The 17,761-nt window shown below is 39.1% G+C and overlaps 2 protein-coding genes and 1 long non-coding RNA gene across 8 annotated transcripts in view; 2 read left to right on the forward strand and 1 right to left on the reverse strand.

The window, feature by feature from the left end:
* Window positions 1-7,097, forward strand: part of TGFBR1 (transforming growth factor beta receptor 1) — a 36,554-nt gene extending 29,457 nt beyond the window's left edge. For 2 of the 3 annotated variants that reach the window (XM_046917260.1, XM_046917261.1), the window contains 2 exons: window positions 88-218; window positions 2,819-6,787. In XM_046917260.1, coding sequence (XP_046773216.1) covers window positions 88-218; window positions 2,819-2,944 — 257 coding nt within the window. In that variant the 3' untranslated portion in view covers window positions 2,945-6,787. Of the gene's footprint in view, window positions 1-87; window positions 219-2,818 lie in introns of all 3 variants that reach the window. The other variant, NM_204246.2, reaches the window with a different exon arrangement.
* On the reverse strand, window positions 6,248-17,423 carry LOC121109825. The gene is made up of 2 exons (XR_005857859.2): window positions 17,118-17,423; window positions 6,248-8,512 (listed from the first exon to the last, which is right to left on the reverse strand). It is a non-coding gene; the product is annotated as an uncharacterized LOC121109825 (long non-coding RNA).
* The window catches only part of RECK (reversion inducing cysteine rich protein with kazal motifs), a 63,716-nt gene continuing 63,363 nt past the window's right edge, over window positions 17,409-17,761 (forward strand). For 3 of the 4 annotated variants that reach the window (XM_046924064.1, XM_025147618.3, XM_418897.8), the window contains exon 1: window positions 17,541-17,640. Coding sequence is in view for 3 of the 4 variants with exons in the window: in XM_025147618.3 (XP_025003386.2) it covers window positions 17,559-17,640 (82 nt within the window). In the remaining variant the exon portion in view is untranslated. Of the gene's footprint in view, window positions 17,641-17,761 lie in introns of all 4 variants that reach the window. The other variant, NM_001396526.1, reaches the window with a different exon arrangement.

Here is a 17,761-nt window from a genome sequence, read left to right on the forward strand (position 1 = left end):
AAATGGTACCAATAAGGACCGTAAGTAAAATAGAGTGCGTGTTTCAGTGTTAGGTAAAAATAAAAGATGTTTTTCAACCAATTACAGGAATCCATGAAGATTACCAGTTGCCATATTATGACCTAGTTCCTTCAGATCCTTCTGTTGAAGAAATGAAAAAAGTTGTTTGTGAGCAGAAGTTAAGGCCCAATATCCCAAACAGATGGCAGAGCTGTGAGGTATTTGGCTAACCTCTATAAAGCTGTTTTAATGAACACTGGAGCTTTTATTGATTTCAGCAGCTTAAAAGTTGTGCTTGTTGTGGAAGGGAGAAGGGTTGCCTCTGGGAAAACTTTCTTTCTAATCGTGGCTTTATTGAATGCTCTTGAACTTTGATTATGCCTAAATATTTAATGAAGTCCTACAAAAGTGAAGAGCTTATGTTCTATGGAGGATTCTAGTATTCTTTCCTGTGAAGCGTAGGTGAAGCTAACGTAAGTTAAAGTTAGTATCAGTTACATTGTCTGGGAAGTGTCATTGTGAATAAACAGCTTAACAGGAGGCTGTACAGCGTCTGGCTAGGATATGTTTAATCTTCCTCGAATCATAGAATTACACGTTATCCTGAGTTGGAAGGGGTCTGTAAGGATCTGGGGAGCCAGTTCCAGTACCCAACCACCCTTGTGGTGAAGAACCTGTTCCTGATATCCAACATGAACCTACCCTGTTGCAGCTTCATGGTGTTTCCTTAAGTTTTGTTGCTGATCAACAGAGAGAAGATCAGCACCTGCCTCTCTGCTCCTCTCATGGAGAAGCTATAGGCCACAATGAGGTCTCCTCTTCTCTGGGCTGAACAAACCAAAGTACTTCAGATGCTCCTCATAGATCTTCCCCTCTGGACCCTTCATCATGTTTGTAGCCCTCCTTTGGACATTCTAATAGTTTTATGTCCTTTTTGTCCTGTGGCACCCAAAAATGCATTTAGTACTCAAGGTGAGGCTGCACCAGTGCATTGTCGAGTGTGACAGTCACTTCCCTTTACAAGCTAGCAGTGCCATGTTTAATGTACCCAGGGATACAGTTGGCCCTTCTAGCTGCCTGAGCACACTGTTAACTCAGCTGTGCCCCCACAGCTTGTAGGTTGGTAGTGGAAAAGAGGCTGGAAGGTGACACAGGACAAAAAAAATGAAATTAATCAGTGGAATATCCCATAACACTTAATGTCACGCTCAGCAGTTTAATTCTGGTCAGGCTGCTGTTGCTCAGTGACTGACTAGGCATTGGTGAGCTAGTGACAAGCAGTGGCTTTTGTATTTTTTGTTTTTCTCTTTGTTGGATTTTTTTTCGTTATTGAACTGTCTTTACCTCAACTCACATTCTCCTGCTTTTGCCCTTCTGATTTTCTTTCTCCACTCCACTGTGAGTGAACAGGCAGCTCTGTGGACTGGGAATCAGTTGCCTGTCAGGATCAGTCCATAACTGAGGCAGTAAAAACATCTGATTTAATCAGGAAAAATGTACAGCTTTTCATTAGGTCTGTGCCAGTTGTTCTATAACTAGGCTGGCTAGTAAATCTTTTGAAAAGCAGGCATAGTTTCAACTCAGCATTCTGCCAGCACAGCAGTACAGCTCATCTTAAACAGTGCTGTCCTGCCTGATGTGAAGCCAGCCTGGAACTAAGTCAAGTGTCTTTTCCCTCTTGTTTGATAGAGGCATATCTTGGAGAATTTAGACTGACCAAAATAGTAAATGTCTTTATGAATATTCATCCAAAACTGTGATGGCCTTAATACTTTCTCTCAGAATTTGTACTGTTTGCAATTACTGAAATACAAATACAGTTAATAGGAAGCTGAGAAGCGTATAAACTAGAAGTCTAAAACTGAGGTATGTGTGCTCATGATTGTGCCTCTCTGCAGATGTGCTCGTCTGATTCTGGAATGAGTTTGTTACTCTGGTAGTCACTGCTTGCCAGGGCCAGAGCATAGGAGAAATAACTGCAGGAGGCTATAACAGGAGTAAGAGTTCGATGTGATGTGATATCCATTAGATGGAAGAGGTGATTGGGTTGAGGAGTGTGTGAAGTTAATATATATCCGAAGGCCTGACAAGAAACATTAGGCAACAGAGTGCAGCTTGGAGAGAAAGGCAATTACACACCCGTGGGCTACTAAATTTTTATATTTTTTTAAATGCTGTCATTCAAATCTTGCAAATCTACTTAGCAATTTCTTGTCATACAGCTTGAGTGTAAAATCTTGTATATCTATCACTTTTTCATCATGATTTTTGTGACTTTGTGACTTGATAGTAGCATTTACAAATTTCAAAAAATAGACTTTTGAGGGATAAAAACACTCCAAGCTTTCAGAATATTGTAAAGTTCAAATTTGAGGAAAGTACCTGATAAAAAATTACTGAATTGCTGTATATTTAAATAACGTTTTGAAAAGCACTTTATGATTGAGAAAGTGTTTGAGTACATTCTCAGCTACACAGCACTTCCATGCTAAGGTTGAATGCTTTCTGCTTTTTTTACTGCTGCTTTTTACTTGGATTTAAAGCACAATTAGTGTGTTTTTTCTAATGTAAAAATTTAGTTTAGAAATTAGTTACAGACAAGCTATTAAATTTTGTTAAAATATTTTTGCATGTGCTGAATAATACTAGTGTTCTCTTATTTAAAGGAAAAAAATCTTCAAGAATTTGAGTTTTCTTATACAACGTGCCAGTGCAGTTCTAGCAATAGACTTCAGAAATATGTACTATGAGAGACTAAGGTAGAACAGAGGTTACCCAGGAACAGAAATGCACGTAATAATTTGTGTTTCTTTTGCAGGCATTACGAGTAATGGCAAAAATCATGCGGGAATGCTGGTATGCCAACGGAGCTGCTAGGCTAACAGCTTTGCGTATTAAGAAAACACTATCACAACTTAGTCAACAGGAGGGGATAAAGATGTAATCCTGGATTTGCAACCAAAAACCACAACAAAAAAACTGTAAAAATCCATATCTGCACCAGAGTGGCGTGTTAAGAAGGTTAATTGTTCTACCTCACTGGGGGAACAGAAGGATATTGCTGCCTTTTAATACTTCATAGGAACGTCACTTATTAGAATTTCTGTGGATGTGCTAAGCAGTTGCTTTGGGTCCTTTCTGTGCACTATGAACCTCTTTCTGAGGTTACTTATAAAACATTGTGTAGACTAGTTTTACTTTTATTAACCTATGATTTTGTATTTGGAAAGTTCATAGCTGGTCTTAATTTCTAGTAAACTGTACTGAAAACAAGATCACTTTTAAAATTGAAATGGTCACTGTATTGTTCTAGAGTGCATTGAAGGCTTCTTAAGCAACGTTATTCCTGCCTGGTACATTGAGTATTCTGAACCACTGTTACAGTTCTTTGATTCAGATTTTGAATGTACTGTTGGAGTATGCTTTGCTACCCATTAAGGTTGTATGTCTTTTGAATGCTTACCTTTATTTGCAAATTGACCTCATTCAGTAGTGGGGAACATAAATTATGCAACTATATACATGATTACTGTTTTTTTTCCATATTTTCAAAACACTACTTTGCCTTTAAAATAGATTGTATTATATCAGTAAGTGCTGCTTTTGAGTCTTTTAATGCATACCAGCAAGTGTACAAAGCCCATGGTACTTTTGATTTCCAAGAATGAACTGTTCCTTTCCCTAGCTAAGATTTAATTCACACTCATTTCAGCAAGTGAGTATGTAATTTGTGGAATACCTTGAATTTTACCAAAATCTGACTCAACTTCGTTGTATGAGTCTCAAATTGTGTAAACTGGTTAATTTCCCACTGTCACACTTCGTAATTGTCAAGTCATGAGTCATAATTTAAGATTTATTTTCTGTGGTAATTCTGAAATATTGGAGCACCCATCTACTTAAGAAAAATAGCAGGAAAATTAAGATGATCTTAAGAGAGATTTTCCCCCTTCAAATTAAATAATAGAAGCATATATTCTGTGCAGTTCTGTGGAGTCTTTAGGCTTAAAAACTAATATTTGCAATTAAATGAGCATGAAGTGTACTTCTAACTAGAGAGACTTACTTAGGCTTTTGTACAAGAAAGCTAGAAGCTGCCTGTAAATCTTACGTGCATACTTTTTGTGTGCCACATACAAAGAAAGCGATGAGCTATAGAAACCAGTGAGCTGAAGGTCTTTAGATACAAATACCAGAGGACTCCATCAATGTTCTTCAGGGTTAGAAGAACAAAGCTTATGGTGGCTTGTGTTATCGTAAGAATACAGAAGAATATGCCTGGCTTTAGTCAAACTTTGCCTGAAATTGTAGGGACATCACAACATCTTCACAAATTTATTTAGAAATTGAATTCCTTCCTACCCAACTTCTGGATGAGGGTAGAGAAACTTTTAAAAATTGTTCTTTCCAGGATATGTTTTAATTGCAGCGCTAGGAAAAGTCTAGTTGATCTTTAGCTTCCTTAGTGCCTACCAGGATTTCTGTTTGTAAATGTGCCTGGTAATTAGTATGTAAATTAACAGTTAACCTTTTACTCCCCAGAAGAGAGAGGCGAGGAACACAGAGCAACCTTAATTCTGCTTTCTTTTTGGTTTTCAGCATATAGCTCCTTGAAGGTTTTTCACAAAGCTAATAGGGGTGCCAAGGTGACTGCTAATAGTAGCATGGCTGAGATTATGCCCCTTTGTCTGTGATATGCAGTTGTTAACAGCAGTAAGATGGGCAGATCCTAGTGAAAAGGCAATGTAGGTGGCAAAAGTCTCCACCAGGGCTTAGCGTTTGCTAAGTCTTGAGCAGTTCCAAATTCTTAATGCTTGCTTGGAGATGGGTTTAAATTATGTGGGAATTATAGACTGGCAGAGTTTGAATTGCATGTAATGAAATTCTTTCTTCAGCCACAATTGTGGATGAGTTTAGAGAAGAGGACAATGAAAGAGAAGTTCTTAGTAGAAAACAGTTGGGTTGAAATGTTCATACAATTGTCACACTTATGTGTTGTGTTTCTTTTTGGCACTACTGCTTTCAGGACACTATCAGTCAAAGTTAAATCAAAATGACTTCACGTAGGGATTTTAAACTAACTTTATGCAAATAACCAGCTTTATGCAAATGACCAGTTTTCCAAATATGACCATTTAAACAAAATGACCAAATGTAACTAAACTCTCCATTCTACTTATTTGGCATGCCCCTTTAACGTATCCTATAGATGCAGAAAAATACTTACAGAGAACAAATCAGCATCAAAGGAAGACTTACTGTTTGCTCCATACTAATTTTAAAGACTTCCTATTTAAAATAATGTTAAATTTTGACGTTTGCCATAGCTTTACCTGATTCTTTATCGTAGATACAAATGGTATAGTTCATAATTTAGAAACATCATGCCATGGGAAGGACACTCAATACTGTGTGACATTACAAATACTATTTTAGAACAACTATGTTGTTCATATTGGAATGCAGTACAGGAAAATTCTGAATGGATATGTATGTATCCTCAGTTCGGATACCATAACTTCATGCTGTGTTCTTCTTTTACATTATAAAAACTGAACACCTTTTACAAAGGCTGTGTCTGTATATATTACGTAACTTTAAATGTTACCTGTGCAAGATCATATCTTATATGTATGGACACAGGTACACATAAGTATTTTTTAAATTAAGATTTTATTATCACCGGATCTGCTCTTGGAAATCCAGGGGGACCAAAATATTTTAGCATTCAAAATACTAATTTTATATCATTTCAAGTATATACCAAAACAGTTTGAATACTGATGCAAATGTTTATTGTAAATATACGTACATTATATGTTCACTTAAGTTTTATGGATTCAATCAGTTTGATATTTTAGTAGCATTGGAAGCCTCGGTGATCAGTTGGATGCATAGTGACATGTAGAATAAAGAGTATTGAAAATTTTCTGATGCTGAAAATCCCAAAATAATGCTGTTAGAATGCTGGAGTTCTTCAGGGACCTTCTAATGTTGAAAGCTGGAATTCTGAGATGTTTATCAAGCTGACTTTCCAGGCATGATGACGTACTGTCATCCTCCTGTGGTCTCACCTGTAGCCTTGAGAAAGACTTTGTATATAAAAACATTGACTGTATGGGAACATGAAGGTGTGAAACAAATAAGAGGCTATATTATATTTTCAGTAATAGTTCTGAGTGTGATTGCCATGAATTCCAGCTTTTAGTTAGTTCCTTGTTTATATCGTTCCATTGAAATGATTGTATGGTGTTAATCATTTTGTTTAAAAAAAAAAAAAAATCACTATCGGTCGCTTTAAACTCTAATTACCTCTTAAAAGGCCAAGGTACATTTACCTCGTGTATATAATGCTTAATATTTTCAGAACATTTTCCAGGTTTGCAGTTACATGTTTCTAGAATATGGCTAATCCTAAATTTTTAGCTTCAGTGGTACTAAATGTATTATCACATGCCCCAAAACACTTTCATATTCCGTTTTTTATTGTATTAGCAAGTCTGCTGCTTTGAGTGTAGCACCTGCCCCTTTACGTAGCTGTGTGGATGGATACTGCCTTGTAAATTTTACTTCTTGGATGATAAATTTGATGATCCTGTACAGATGACTGTCACTTTTTTAAACCTTAGAAAACTCTGCATTTCCCCTTACGTTTCTGAAAATGTATTGTATTTTTAGAGTATACATTCAATGGATTGTAAATAGGACAATAGTAGAAGAGTGGATGCTTATATTAGGTGCTAACACTACAACAGAGAGATTAAAGGAGTGAAAATGTGTATACATATATATTTTTTTTATTTTTTCCCCTCAAAACGTTTGAATTGTCTTTCAGGGGAAGATATTACAGGTATGTTCCGAACTGGCAAAGTGTGGATTTACAGTGAGGTACCTGTGAAATCCTCTTCTCTGAAGGAATTTCTGCTGCCATGAAAATAATGAGAAGGGGTTTGCTAATGCTGAAGCAATCCATCCCATGTGTGCCATACGAATGATGATAATGTGCCCAGTCTTCCTTGTATCCTAAAATACGTTTTGGATAAATACAGTGTTGGTGTCTCTGATCTCTTAGGTAAAACAACATGACTGCCTATAAAGTGTTGCTTCATTTTTATGTTTACATAGAAATAAGCTAACATTTAAATTTATGTATAAGAGAATTTTAAGACTTGAGTAGCTAACCTCAGTGCATTGCAGAATAGCTAGTAAAATCAGTGTGTTGAATTTAACTGATATCACAACAAAAATTAAGATATCTTGCTCTTCTACAGTGTTATGTGCACCTATTTTTATTAGAACCGTTCAGTTAGAAAAGGGCCTACAACAGCCATGTAGTCCACCTGCCTGACCCAGGGTTAACCAAAAGTTAAAGCATATTACTAGGGCCATTACTCTCATGGCTCTTGAACATAGGCGTCAACCACCTTGCTAGGAAGCCTGTTCAGTGTTTGAATGTGCTCGCAGAGAATAAATGCTTCCTAATTCCCAGTCCTCTCCTTCCACAGCTTTGGGCTGTTCCCTTGCACCATAAACAGTGCCTCATTTGACTAGCTGGCTATGTTGTGTTTAATGCACCCCAAACTGTGGTTTGCCCTCTTCGCTGCCAGGGCATCAGTACAGCTTCCAGTAAAATCTCTCCAAAATAGGAATCCTTAAGGTGTCCAGAGAAAGTCAGAAGCCACATCAAAATATGTTCTTTAAAAACTCTCACAGGAGATTAAAATACATATATATTTGGCTGAAAAAAAATGCTTCTATGCTGTAAGCTGCCAGAGGAAGACCTAGCACTACGAACTACCAAAATATAATAAAATGCAAAGTCCCACTCATAAATCTGCTGGCAGAGGAAATGTATGGCTTCAAAATAGTATAATGGTGTTACCATCTACCAAGCTTAATTTTATCAAATACGGGCTTCTGAATCTTATCCTGAAAGCGTGAAACACAAGTTAAAATCATGTTATGAAAATACACAGGATAGCAAGCAGTTGTTCTTCTGGCAGGTGATTTTTAATCTTGAGTGAAATATGGACTTGCATGATTTTTTTTATTTTTTTATTTTTACATTGCAGCAAGGATTTGACAAAATGTACATAGTCTTTCTAGGTCTTGCTTTGGTCTATGCATAGTTTAAAAAGGAAAAAAAAACACCTGGAAGCTGATAATCTGTGAACAGGAAACATTTTATGAGGCTGTTTCAAGATAATTTGAGAGGAGCTGCTGAATGCATGACTTCTGCATACTGTCTTAAACAAGTCATTCAGCAGAGTTGGGGTTTGCCATCAAAGTTCAAGATGGAAAAAAATGTCTTGGGAAGACTTGAGGGTATTTACTGCTTTAGAAATCAAAACCTCCTACTACTGTGAATGAGGTAGGATGATAAATGTGTGTGCTTCTACTTCTTACACTGTTCTATTATAGATCTATTCACTGAAAGGTCCGTAAAATGTCCAACTATAGTCATGCTGCAGATCAGATGTCTCTTCCTCTTTTTTTTTTTTTTGTCACCGTCCTAAAAAAAGAAAGAACCGTAGGTAAGTTCCCTACATTTAAGAATGAATCGAATTAATTGAGCCTGGAAGAGGAAGTGTTCTTGCTTAAGGTAGGCTGAATGCAGGTTGTTTTAATCCCTGTGGGTAGTAAATGAGCGTAAAGATCCCCTAACTAAAATAATAATAATAAAAAAATAATTTAAAAAAAGGCATAATAAAGGCCTATTTACAAGACTTAATGCTGTCTCTAAAGAAGAACACCACCGTGTTTGAAATAATTTAGCACAAAACCCTGTACGAACCTAATGTTTGTTTTTGTTGTGATTTCTCAAACTTCTTTGGAAAATAGAGTAAACTCATCTCCCTTCAAAGTTCTGTATGTAATCTTAGAATAGTTAGCGCAAAAAAATCCGCTAGGTAGCAAAACATGTAGAACCCAAGGTAACTGTATACTTTACATTTGAAGATGATGACTTCCAAAATCTGTAATGACCAAGCCAAGTCAAGGACAATTTTTTCCTTGACAAAAAAAAAAAAAAAAAAAAAAAAAAACTTTTCCCTATTTTATTATTTTCAATGCATTGGATTGGAATGCAGTATTTGGCTGGACAAAATATTGACGGGTAATAAATGGATCGTTGCTTGCTAATGCACTTTATATATTATTTAAAGTAGCATTAGTTAACCAAATATCGACTGGTCCAAACCACTGGAAGATAAATAGCTACCTGAAACTTCACTGGGGAGCATGCTCTTCTTGAAAGGTTCTGGAGTACAAAGAGGATTAGGCAGAAAAGTGCAAACATAGGGCCTGCAAAATTGGGAAACGAGGCATTGGAGGTGACAGGACAAAGAAGGATGTGTATGGAGTTCATTGTAAGCTCAGAAATTAAAAAATATGCTGGAATGAGAGCAATGGGAAAAAAGATCATCTAGTGTTTCTTGAGGAGGAGAAAAATTATAAACTAATTTTATTCTAGCTTGCTCAGTAGATCTGAGCTTCTTTAGTTGAAGTATTAACCTATTCGTTTCTAAGGATACTGTTGGCTCTTAATGACTTTGGTTGCTGCTTGAGAAAGGATGCAGGCAGTTCCCACTCAAAGCAGTAGTTCAACGAAGAATAGTAGGAAAGATGTCAGTCTTCAGTAATTTGTTCCATTTAGGATAGTGAAGGCTATGAGGCTACAGGCTTAGTAAAAGCTGCCTCTTACCTGTGTGTTTATCCACATTTCCTAGGCACTTGTTACAGAGCCTGAGCAACTATTCTGAAAACTAAATGATGACATTAGAAAGAGATGTCGTAGATTTCTACTCATTTTGTTCAAATGCCTAAGAAACTTGCCTAAATAAGGCAAATAACATGAATTTCACATAATACTGTCATGTTATGTGAAAAATCTACGCTCATGGAACAGTGCAAGAGCTGAGAGCTGTGGACATACAACTTAAACAAGTGTTATACATCTTGTAATGTTTGTTTAGGAAGGGGAAAAGGTTCAATGTCTGCCATTTATCTGATGTATAAACATCAATATTGAAAAGAAAATCATACAGTCATAAGCATCTTTATGGAGTTGCTGTAAGCAGATGTTACCTTCATGGTCGCAGTCCACTATTTCATGTTTGAATTACTAAATAATTTTGCTGATCATAAAAACTAGCTTCGCAAATTTTGATGCTCATCAGGAACATCTGCTTGATTTCATATATTTCATGAAAGATACGTTCACCTGTCCTGCCGGGTGTCAGCTTGGAATGCAAGGCAGCCAGCTTACTTGATGTACAGCAGCCTGTACGTACCTGTCATGGATGGAGAATAGAGCACTGCCCACTTCACTCATAGGAGGAAGGCGAAAGGGTATTTACTGATATAAAATAGATACAATATGTGGTATTTTGAACAACGATTACAGCAATTTAAGATTCAAAATTGCTTGATTCAAAACATCCTTGACTGTTTGTTAAACAGAGGGTGACGGGTGCATAATGAATCTAAGACTAAATCCTAGCGAAGCTAGTATGGATTAAAAAAAAAAATAACTTACCGTGCATCTGTCATCAAGGCATTAACACATCACCCTGTAGAGGTGATGCACCCAGATGCAAGTGTGTAGTCTTGCATCTGGGCAAGAACAACCCCAGTTACCAGTATAGGTTGGGGACTGACCTGCTGGAGTGCAGCATAGGGGAAAGGGACCTGGGGGTCCTGGTGGACAGCAGGATGACCATGAGCCAGCACTGTGCCCTTGTGGCCAAGAAGGTCAATGGCACCGTGGGATGTATTAGGAGGGTTGTGGTTAGTAGGTCCAGAGAGGTTCTCCTCCCCCTCTACTCTGCCCTGGTGAGACCACATCTGGAGTATTGTGTCTGTTCAAGAAGTATGGGGAACTGCTTGAGAGTCCATAGCAGAGCCACAAAGATGATTAAGGTTGTGGAGCATCTCCCTTATGAGGAAAGGCTGAGGGAGCTGGGTCTCCTTAGCTCGGAGAAGACTGAGGGGTAGTGTTTATAAATATGTAAAGGGTGAGTGTCAAGAGGATGGAACCAGGCTCTTCTCGGTGACATCTAATGATAGGGGACGTGGGGCAACGGGTGCAAGCTGGAACATAGGAGGTTCCATGTAAATATGAGAAAAAACTTCACGATGAGGGTAACAGAACACTGGAAGAGGCAGCCCAGAGAGGTTGTGGGGTCGTCTTCTCTGGAGACATTCAAAACCCACATGGATGCATTCCAGGTGACCTAATCTAGGTGTTCCTGCCCTGGCAAGCGGGTTGGACTAGATGATCTTTTGAGGTCCCTTCCAATCGCTGATATTCTGTGATTCTTTGTGATCTATTGAACTAGGTGTCATCAGTTCTCTGAGCAACCAGTTTGAGACAGTATAGTGGTTGTTAACTGTCTCTGGAGAAATCTTGACTGTTACCAGTCCCAAGGACAAGGTCTTTTGAACCTCACTGTGTGCATGAGGAGTGCACCTTCACAATACAATATTATACATAACATAGTAGTTCCAGTACTGGATCTAAATGGACCATCCTGGATACTGGATTCAGGTTAGTGCTGGATGTAGCTGTTGTGACCAACCTGTCCAAGCACCAGCCAAGTACTATTATTCTCCTTGCACACTGATTTGTAGTTGAAGAGCTTTTGTTAAATACAAGCCACTATTTATTTTAGCAATTTATATTCTAAAGAATTGAATCTTTGTCTCCCTTGTGTTTGTTGAATGATAACCTCTTGGGAAAAAAAAAAAAAAAAACTTTCACAGAATCATAGAATGGGTTGGGTTCGAAGGGACCTTACAAATCATATAGTTCCAGCCCCCCTGCTGTGGGAAGGGATGCCTCCACTAGCTCAGTTTGCCCTGATCAGGCCATCCAACCTGGCCTTGAACACCTCCAGGCATAGGATATCCATAGCTTCTCTGGGCAAACTGTTCCAGTACCTCACAACCCTCTAAATAAAGGATCTTTCCCTAACATTTAATCTAAACTTCCCCTCTTGTAGTTTTAAACCATTCCCCATTATCCTATCGCTATTAGACTGTGTAAAAAGTTGCTTTCGATCTTAAAAAAAAGAAAAGAAAAAAAGGTTAAAACACCCTTTAAGTACTGAAAGGCCACAATGAGGCCACCTCTTCTCCAGGCTGAACCACCCCAGCAGCCTCAGCCTTTCATCATAGGAGAAGTGCTCCAGCCCTCTGATCGTCATTGCGTTCTCTGAACCTGCTCTAACAGCTCCTTGTTCTTGTGCTGGTAGCTACAGACCTAGTACTCCTGATTGGGGCCTCACAAGGGCAGAGCAGAGCAAGACAATCACCCTGCTGGCCACCCCTCTTTATATGCAGGCCAGGATACTGATGACCTTTTGGGCTGCATGTTTCCAAGAAGGGAAGAAATTCTAAAGTCTTAAAAACGCCCATGGATAGCTCAGCACCATCAGGCCATTCTCTCACTCCCTATTCTCAGGACACTGGGAGGAAATATGATGAAAGAAAGCTGGAGATAAGAACAGGACAAACGTCTATCACTGGCTAAACAAAGTTGGCATGAAGGGAGATGGATGTACTCATAATTTGTATATATATTGTCTGCTGATAACAGATTAAAAACATACTAAACATAGCTTCTATGCATCCACCCTCTTCTGCCTCTTCCCCACAAGCAGTGCACGTGAATGGAAGTTGTGGTTCATAATGCTTAATCTCTGTCACTACGTGGTCACCCTCTGCCTCTACATGGGGCGATTTACGATCTCTGTTAGGATTACCTAACAGTGCTTGCCTAAATTGAGAAGATCTTCGCTTAACTTGTGTGGTGACTGGCCCTTGGGATAGAGTGCACACCACAAAGAGCTGGTGTTTGGTGCAAAGGTCATGTTTCTTAATCCTGATTTCTACTGTTTTGACTGAGTATTTGAGCTAATTAAGCTTGTCTTCACTATTAGAATATGTGAGCCTATTTGTTGCCATCTTCACCATTCCTGAGATAAGCCTCAGGTAAGGGTTGGATGCTGTTCTTACACACTGTCAGACATTAATCAGTCTGAGCTTTCTTCCACTAACGTCATAGTGATGGAATGGACTATCTGACTTGCACCTCCTTCCTAGAAGATAGACTTTTTGAAACTTTATTATCTTATTCTTTTTTCTTCTGTGGATATGGTCATTTTACACAGTTACCAGAATGATCAGTAAAACCTTTCTCTCTCAGGAAACTGATTTTCCTGCATTTGTTTTGCTTTGAGTACTAGATCTTAGATGTCTTTATATTTTTAAGTAGGCAGGCCTGAGCCCTCATGGAGAACCTCTTATTTCCATCTATTTGTACCTGAAGTATCCATTATCCACAGCCCATTATTCTCATCACCGAGATAATAATATTGTCAAACTGCTGATTTCCATTCTTACAAAGGCTTGTTCTACTAAGACCTATAATTGCAGAGGTTTCCATGCAGACCATTCCAGACTGTTTAGGTTGCTGTGGGTATCATCACTGGTACTTCAGGAAAGCATTACCCTGTTCTTGAAACACTCAGAATAGGAGGAATTAGGACGCAATATTGTAGGAAAAGAAAGTTCTACAACTTCTGCTTATAAAACTTCTTCAGACAGTATTGTTACTGTGATCTAGGTCTTCTCTTTTGAAGTCAAAATCTTCTGTTTCTTCTGTTAAGACAACTGTTTGGCAGAGAATTTGCACACTTTGCTCCCTTTACTGTTGCCGTAGTTGCATGCAAGAAGCTTGAAGAACAATACTAATGAAACTCATAACATTCACCTGAGTGTTTGCTTACTGATATTCTCAGTGTAGCTGAGTATAGATAATTGGGTAGGTAACCCAAATTTGTTGATCACCTTGGTAGTTTTTGAGTTCTACCACAAAAGGAAAACAATCTAGTTTTGGCTATTAACATTTTCTTCCTTTGTAACAATGTGTCACTGCAGCCATTTTCCAGTTTCGGATAGTGAGATGTCCATTTTGTTGTTTCCTCTTCTGAAGCTGTTGCAGTCTGAATTTGAAAGTACTTCCAAATTGTTTTTAAAAGAGGGTAATGAAGTACTGGAACAGGTTACCTAGGGATGTGGTGGAAGCTCTGTCACCTGTAGACATTCAAAGTCAGGCTGGACCAGGCTCTGAGCAACCTCATCTTGCTGCAGATGTCCCTGTTCATTGCGGGGCAGTTGGACTAGATGGCCTTTAAGGATCCCTTCCAACTCAAATGACTCCATGAAATAATTTATGCTAAAGGCGCTATGTTCAGCACAGGTTTGGTGTTTTTTGTTTTTAAATTAAAAGCAGATGGGTTTTTTTTAGACTGTTTGAAACCTGGCTTAAATTAAATTCTTAATGTGTGCTTCAAGTAATAAACATTGAAGTAGTACTGTTTTTCACGACATAACACTCATTTTTAGAAGGTGAATAATGGTGTGGCTTTTTTCACATAGTTGATCTCCTATGCTGGGGAAAATTACACTGCCATTTTTGTGTTGCATTTCATGTGTATTTAGTGTTGTGGCATGTTATCAGATATTTCCAGCTCTAATTTTGTTTGCTTGCTTGCTTTCACATCCCTTCTTAGCTAATGCAAAATTGTGCTTGTTGGCAAGTTTAAGTTCACATGCATTTTGCAACCTGTGTCTCCACAGAAGAGACAGCAGCAGTTTTACTTGCTGTTCCATGAGAGAAATCCACTTCAAAAGCTGGAGGGCAGTTGGTTTGAGTTTGTTTGAAAAGGCAATCTTTATAATTTCTTGAACAAATGTCTTGCTTCTATTCCAGCCTAGCTCTTGCAGACATTCTTCATAAACAACCTTTCACAAGAAACTTTATCCCAGCTGTACGTCTTCCTGTCCCCGCAGTACTACCTTTAGTGTTGTTCGATTGGTTTTGCATTAACAGCTGCACTATAAAAGGGCTTTGCATTAAAACAAATTAATTTTTTGTTTGTTTGTTTATTTTACTAGGACATCCAAATTCTTCTAGACTCAGCTGTTTTTCTCCAGACCCCTACTCCAAGGGAAATGAAAGGCTATACTTTCCAAGTGCCGTGAAAGTCACTCACTACTGCTTGCTTTGCTAGACACTTAATTGAGAACAGATAATTCAGTCAATAATTAACATTGCCCAGCATCTACTTCAGGATCAAATCTGTTTTCGTGTATGACAGCCCTCTAAAAATACACTATACTGCCTTGGCTGTAGCGATAAAGCAGTGAAGCAGGGTTGTTTGGATTTTAAGTCAGAACATCTGTCAGGCTAGAGTGATTTCTTTCTGGTTAGATGTGGAAAGAATTTTTGGCTGTTCACGACATGAATTCCCTTACTTTTCACCCCTCCACATAAAACACTTTACAGATTATTGCTTTTGCTTTGACCTCTTGCTGCTTAAAACGTACAGGATGAAACTTTCTTTTTTTTTCTGTTTCAGGTTTGATGTTTGCAGAAGAAAATGTCTCCGTTGGTACTGACTGGACAGTATCCTTAACTTTCAAAATCTCTCCTAAACTGTTATCCTAAAAGCAGTTTAAATGTCTACCAAAAACAGGTCTGACTGAGGCATAGACAGATGTTCACCTGTGAAGCAGCAGCAGTGTTGACAGACCTTCCATGTCTACCTTTGTTTTATTGATTCCATTACTAAGACATAACTGCTCAAGCAGTTGTCTCATCGCTGGATTTTTCAAGTTTTGATGTGTTTGTTTTTCCTTTACTTTCAGTTATCTTAAAGCAGTACTGGAGGTGATTTATATTAAGCAAAAGTTCAGAAAACTGTCATATTTGGAAATTATCTGTTTACTCAGCCTAAGCTGAATCCAGTGACTTTATAAACAATTACAGATGTTTTACAGATGAATATCTCATTAGGTTATGAGTTAATCTCTCAAATATAAACTTGTGTGCTTTTTCCAGGGCTCCTTGGGAGCCTCTTTCAAACTGTCTCCCTGGATGAATCCTGACATTCAGGAAGTATGAGCTACAAGTCCTAGCAGTGTAAGTGATTATGGGCCTGACATTAAGTACTTAGGCAGAAGTGACATTGACTTGACAAGTTTTCACAAAGAAAACATATCTTGGAAGAATTAATGGAAGAAATCAAATCTGATCCTCAAGCAAAGTTGTTCATGCCAGGCCTACTAAAAGCAAAGAAAGGGTATTTAAAGCCAGAGATGATCACAGAGAGCATAAGAATGTGGAAAATAATGTGGCCATCATTAGGTGTTGCTTATGCACAACTTAGTATAGGCTGATGGCTTTGTACCCAGGGAACGATGAAATCAAGGATGAAAAATCAAGGCCAAGAAAGAAAGAAACAAGGCTGTATGTGTAACAGTTTTCAGGGGGAAAAGCCCAGCTGTTCAACTTGCATGCAAGCACAGTTATATATTAGCAGCAAAAGAAAAAAGATTAAAAAAAAAGGACATTTTCTTTCTATAGTCAGATTATACTGGCTGCTTTTCAGTTTCATGAATTCACATTTAGAGCAACAACTTTAATTTTACTTCAAATTAAAATGTAACTAAATGTAGTGTTATTCCTTATGGCTTTGCTCCATAAATACATAATATGATTTAATTACTCTACAGCTGATGGCCGGGATGCAAAACTTATATTTCACTGCAGTGTTTTTCGGCATTGCCTCATTGCTTTCTTTTTTTGGGACCTTTTATGAATTTGATACTGGAGCTAAAGAGCACTCAGCTACTATGGATTCTCGAGGCTGTAAAAACCATGGAGTCATGAATAGCTTGGTGATTTTCAGATCGTCTTTGGAGGAAAAAGTCGGCTGGGATGACAGGCTGGGGAAAGGATAAAAGCGGTCTGCAAGATGCTGTATGTTCTATATTTTTCAGACTCCTGTTTTGCTGTTGCCCAAGTCTGACAACAGAATGGCTACGGCACTTAGCCAAGAAGCCCGAACTATCAAAACTCTGCCTCCTCGACTCTGAAACAGTCAGAATTCTCTGAGACAATGTAGTTAACAGTTATGAATTGAGCAGTAATTAAAATCTGCTTTGGATAACTTAGATTTAACTTCTCATAAATTCTATATGTATATATACACATATATATGAAACTTTATAGAAAAAAAAAATAAAATACAGCTGCAGTCTTTCCTTACTTGTCTCCATGGACTGAATCTCCATGGATTATCTAGATTGCCTTCCAGCCGCCGTGGACAGAAGCTTCTCACACGGAGCTGGAGCACAGGGGCGGGATGCTCAAGAAGAAAACATACTGAAGCATAGAAGAGCAAAAGCAGCAGCAACCAGCAGAGCGCTTTAGGCTCTTTTCTAGACCACAGCGCGGTTACAGGAGAACTGCAGCCAGCCCTCCGGCTCCTGCTAGGGCCGAGCCCACGCTCCTCAATCGCTCCAGCCCGGCAGGTCACTTCACGACAGACCCCTCCGACCCCCGGGCGGTCGCCGGAATGTCCACGGCGTCCAGGCGGCGGGGCGGGGCCCGGCGGGAGAACTGCAGCCAATGGGGACCGGCGGCGTCATAGCTTGCCCGTCGGCCTGTCCGGCCCTCCCGTTTGCTGGCTGAGGGTTCGTGACCGGCCATGGCGGCGGCGGTAGCTGCGTGGCCTTGGGCTCTGTTTTGTCTGGCGGCGGTGCCGCCGCTGCTCTCCCCGGGAGCGGCCGGTGAGTAACGGGGCGCGGGGAGCGTGGCAAGGAGACGACTCGGCGGGACCCTGCTCCACAACATGGCGCAGGGGCGAGGCCGGGGGGTGTCGGAGCCTCCGGAGAGGGGCTGGGGCCGCTC

Source organism: Gallus gallus, chromosome 2, assembly GCF_016699485.2.
Source record: "Gallus gallus isolate bGalGal1 chromosome 2, bGalGal1.mat.broiler.GRCg7b, whole genome shotgun sequence".
NCBI classification, from domain to species: Eukaryota; Metazoa; Chordata; class Aves; order Galliformes; family Phasianidae; genus Gallus; species Gallus gallus.